Source organism: Thermobia domestica, chromosome 18, assembly GCF_964235325.1.
Source record: "Thermobia domestica chromosome 18, izTheDome1.hap1.1, whole genome shotgun sequence".
In the NCBI taxonomy this organism is placed as follows: Eukaryota; Metazoa; Arthropoda; class Insecta; order Zygentoma; family Lepismatidae; genus Thermobia; species Thermobia domestica.
The window spans coordinates 133,244,792-133,249,728 of NC_137471.1; the positions used below are offsets into that span (position 1 = coordinate 133,244,792).

Here is a 4,937-nt window from a genome sequence, read left to right on the forward strand (position 1 = left end):
TTTCTCATTTTCTAGCTGCACTGCACGGTCATTTACGGCGAGGCTAGCAGAAATCGTCCGGTGGATCGGATGCGATCGTATTAGCTCGGTTCCTTTCGTGAAGACCAGCAACCTTCTTAGTTGCGGAACCTGATTGCATATTCAGTTTAATCGTAAACCGTGTTTTAAACAAAAATTGTGGCTTTTAGTGGTTAATTCTTATAGGTGTATGTATAATATTAAGTGCGTAATACTTAGTGTATAGTACATTTTTGTGTATAAGTGTTAGTTCCAGTGCATCTATTCAATTATTATTGCTGTACGTTTTATAAGGGAGACATGCTCGCGAGTTGTACTCAAAGGTAAGCAATCCAAGAAGTTGCGTTCGCAAGTGGTTCGGCTGGGAGAATGAACATGGATCTCTCTCCTAAATGCAGTGGTGTCGACGGAGGACAGAAGTGCGTGATTTGTGATATATTGGTGAAGAATTTTTCTTCGCGGAACTTTGAAGAAAAGAAAAATATTATTACGGCAGGAAGACCGACGCCCGACATTAATATAACTACTGCTTCAAAAACATGTGTAAGAAAATTTAATATTCAACTTTTTGAAAGCAACGAATGGCTGACCGGTTGCCCAGAAAAACGAAAGCTTTATTGTTGGTGTTGTCTTCTTTTTTCAAAAGAGAAAAGTGTGTGGTCAAATTGTGGTTACAGTGATACGGGAAACGTTCACAAGGCCATAAAAAAGCATAGTTTAACTCAAAATAATCTTCAGGCCATAATAAATGAGAAAACATTTGGAAAAGCAAGAATAGAATATATGTTGGATTCTCCGAAGAAAGTGAGGGACTCTCAGCACAACAAACTTGTAAGAAGAAACAGAGAAATAATGAAACGCCTTACTGACATCGTATGTTTCTTAGGTAAACAAGAACTGGCTTTCAGGGGACATGATGAATCATCTGATTCTAGTAACAGAGGAAATTATGTCGAGCTTGTGAAGTTGTTGTGGCAGTACGATGAGAAGCTGAGAACATTCGTAGAAAATGGAACAGTATTCACTGGATTGTCAAATATTATACAGAATGACTTAATTGAATCAATCAGTAATGTTATGATGACACATTACACGCTCTAGAACCCACGCTCTAGATGTAGAGATACAAAAGAGACTGCCACATGTTTCACAGACACGTTGGAATTACAATTCTGGTATTGTTCAAACGATCTATGAGCACAAGAAAGAACTTATGGACCTTTTCGAAATTATTTCCAGCTCCAAAGAGAATTGGGGCCAAGAGTGTTTTACAGCAGCTCGGGGAATTTTAAGTACAATGGGTGACTTCAGCTTCATATTTCTCTTAGAAGTATTTGCCTGTATTTTCCCAGTTACGGATACCCTTTACCGGTATGATATCTTGCAGACTAAAGCTTCTGACATTGGTTATTGTGTAGATAAAGTGAAGGAATTCGAAAGAGTCCTGCAAAACAAGAGAGAAGTATTTGAGGAATTTTGGACTAAAATACGTGAAGTTCAAGAACCACCAACAAAACGTCAAAAGAGCGCCGGTAGTGTGGATTGCAAAACGCAATATAAACGTCTGTATTGAACATTACAGCAACTGAGAGAAAGATTCAGTAATTTGGAGTTCCTGCATTTTCTGGAGTTACTCAATGCGAAGAACTTCCAAAAATACACAACATGTTTTCCAGAAATAGCGCTTCAGTCTTTGAGAGAAACATATGCTGCTGTTTTTGACTTCAGTGCTTTAAGATCACAACTAATTGTGACATATTTGTCGGAAGACATGCATCACAAATCGGTCAATGATCTGCGTTTCGTCAAAACCAATGAGCTGGAGAAGGTATATAGTGAAGTGACAAAGTTATGTGAATTAATTTTAACAATTCCAGCAAGTAGTGCGTCAGCGGAACGAAGTTTTTCAAAATTGAAAAACATTAAGAACTATGCACGCAATACGCAAAGGCAGGAAAGACTTCCAAATCTATCTCTGATAGCATTGGAGAAGGAACTGTTAACATCCCTACAACAGCATCAAGAATTTTACGACAGTGTCATAGAAGACTTCGCAAAAACAGAGAGCAGGATTCACCTACACTTCAAATAAAAGAGGTAGAATTTTATCTTCACTTGTATTTGCGTGCTTCATATTTATTTCTCCCATTTTATCTCTTACTAGTTGTTATGCTCAGGGACGTATACAGAGGGTGGATCCGGGGGTCCGGGCACCCCGAAATTCCGACTTTTCTGTAAATTTAGTCTAATTTTGGGAGTGATTTTACAAAAGGTGAAATAATTTATCTTCAAACTTTGGTCCCTTCTCAACAAAACTTCTGCGTATGTGCCTGGTCGTGCCCAACCCTTCGGCCTTTTGTACACTGTAGGATGAATCCATGCTTAATTAATGGCTCTAATTCTTTACTTGTCCTAATAATAAACAGCAAAACATTCATATTCAGAATCATTTTTATCCATTTTCAAATAATTAAGTTGAAACAATACAGTTTAAGTTGCAATTAAATTTTCTCAATATAAAATGAAATGAATTCTTTTTATTATTTAACGTCACATATTATGCCTTTTAGGATAAAGAAGGCGAATATTTTATGAAAGTGAAAAATGGTGAAATTAAATTTTATGTACCCTCCCGTCGGGAATCGAACCCGGGCCCCCATGCACTTTTGGTGCATCTAATAGCCGTTAGACCAGCGGAGAGGACAGGCTTCAGTTTAACAGGGGGAGGGGAATCGTTGTAATAATTTTATAATTAGGATTGCTTACCCAAACCAAGCCCTTCACCACACGCCACTGTGTATTTGAAAGCATATTGTCCTGCTAAAATACATTAAATATGAATACAGTATTTCTTAATTTAGGCTAAGTTTAAGAGTATTAAAACTGAAAATTTGAAAATGTGCGTTGATTATAGCCTGTATTTTGTTAAAACACACCAAAGAAAATTAGAAGTTAATGAAAGCTCAATAAAGATGAATGAAATTTACGTCATAACATCAGTTTGAGTCGAGAAGTTATGTGTAATACTTTCGAAAATTGTAAGCATATTGTGGTTCTAGTTTTCAATTCATCTTTACATTTCCTTATGTATATTAAAAGCCGGTTCTTTAATGGCGTAACATAACGGAAAAATAGTACCTATATAAATGAGGTAATATTAAGGACTGCGTTAAAAGAGAAAATGTAATTGTGTCAATTTACGAAGTTATCGTGAAATTTAGAATGTTTTGTGTTTGTTTGGAGCTTAATATTCTTTTTCATCAGTGAGGTTATATGAGATCTCGCTCGTCTGGAAGATGAGAATAGTTACTTACCACTTATTCACAGCGAATCAATATGAATAAGTGCCTGGCAACCCTTAGCTATTTCGTCAGGTATGTGCTAATCTTCACGGTAATAAGATTTGATAAATCCGCAATGAAAAGATTGTGTCAAACAACATCAAAATCGAATTGTAACCAAGGGTAAAAATAGATTTGAAAAGGTTGGGCAAGGTCAGTCGACCCTACTGTTCCTTCCCTCTTTTAAGGTCGCGTCATAACTACCCTTCTTTGAAAACCGAAGATGTAGTAAAATCGTAACGTCACCGCGTGAGCTGAAACAGCTTTCGCCCAAGGTCCTTCTCATTCACCCATTCTTGTTAGTTTGATTTTTGCAGGAAAGCGAATCATTCTTGTTTTCCTGTATTGAGAAAAATTAATTACTGTAGCGTTCGTGTTAGCTTATAAGCATGTCGAATTGTACGATAAGTACTTGCAATCATAGTAGAAATATTAAGGGTTCCGAAGTTATTTATCAGGTATTTGCCTCGGATCCAATGTGGAAAGTTTGGCAAGAGAAATTATAGTTAAAAACGACAGCGTCTATTCCGATCATTTTATTCCCGAAGCTTATAAACGTGATTTAAAACGTGAGTTTCTAAATATTCCACTCAAGAATAAGTTTAAACCGATGTTGTGCCTTCACTGAACTTATCAGTGTCATATGGAACCGTGTTCCTGTAAATAATGAAAGAAATAAGTGCACGAAAGCTACGTGTTTAGGGTAAAAACAAATCAGGCATTTGGGTACAGTTAGATAAAATAACTATTATGACCGGAACAAAAAATAATTCTTTATGTTCCGTTTGTTCTGTGGAGAGTGAGGGGCATGAACTAAAGGAAGAGCTTTCCTTTTTGCTTGAAGAGAACGAGAAACTAAAATTAAATCTTTAAGTTTTATGTCGCATGGTTATGCCGGCTGGTCTAAAGGATACGGTGATGATGAGAAATGAATGAAATAGTGGAATAAAGAAAGTGGGAGGAAACAGGAGAACCCCGAGAAAACCCACGCACATGGTGTTTGTCCACCACAAAGTTCACTTGGCGCCCAAAAATCGAACCAAGGACGCATGCACCAGAAGTGAACGCTCTATCATTGAGCCACCGCGGCCCAACAAAAAACTCAACTCTGTCAGTATATACAAAGCCAAAATAATAGTCTATATTTACAAACGAAGTTAAAAGAATTGGAAAGCAAATATAATAAAGAATTAATTTCAAAGACCGGTTCTAAAATATAATATTGTGATCGTTTCAATAGAGTGGTTAATAACCGGTGGTGGATAAATTACGAAAAAGTTTTATACAGAGCCAAGTAAATATGCTAATAAATGGCCAGAAAAAACTAAGATGGACTGATTAAGATAATATTCGTGCATTAACACAACGCGCCACACTGATAAATTATACAATCATCTGCGGTTACATGTTCTAATCCGCGTACCCAATGTGTCAACACTTCGACATTGCATGCAAAAATAACAATTTTCTCGTGGTATTCTTACACCAGTTTTGAAAATTTTGACGGTGCAAGTGCGCTGCTTAAAGAGTGTGAAGAAATTTTCAGTGCTTATATTTGATAAAATTAATGTTAATGGG

At 36.6% G+C, this 4,937-nt stretch overlaps 1 protein-coding gene across 1 annotated transcript; it reads left to right on the top strand.

The window, feature by feature from the left end:
• The first annotated feature begins 393 nt into the window (after window positions 1-393).
• Window positions 394-1,119, top strand: LOC145675260 (zinc finger MYM-type protein 1-like). The gene has a single exon (XM_081745644.1). It carries the CDS (start codon window positions 394-396, stop codon window positions 1,117-1,119), a length of 726 nt encoding a protein of 241 aa, XP_081601770.1.
• Window positions 1,120-4,937: the final 3,818 nt, after the last annotated feature.

Excerpts from the sequence above, each read along its gene's own strand:
- LOC145675260 (XM_081745644.1), top strand. The coding sequence starts at position 394 with ATGGATCTCTCTCCTAAATGCAGTGGTGTCGACGGAGGACAGAAGTGC.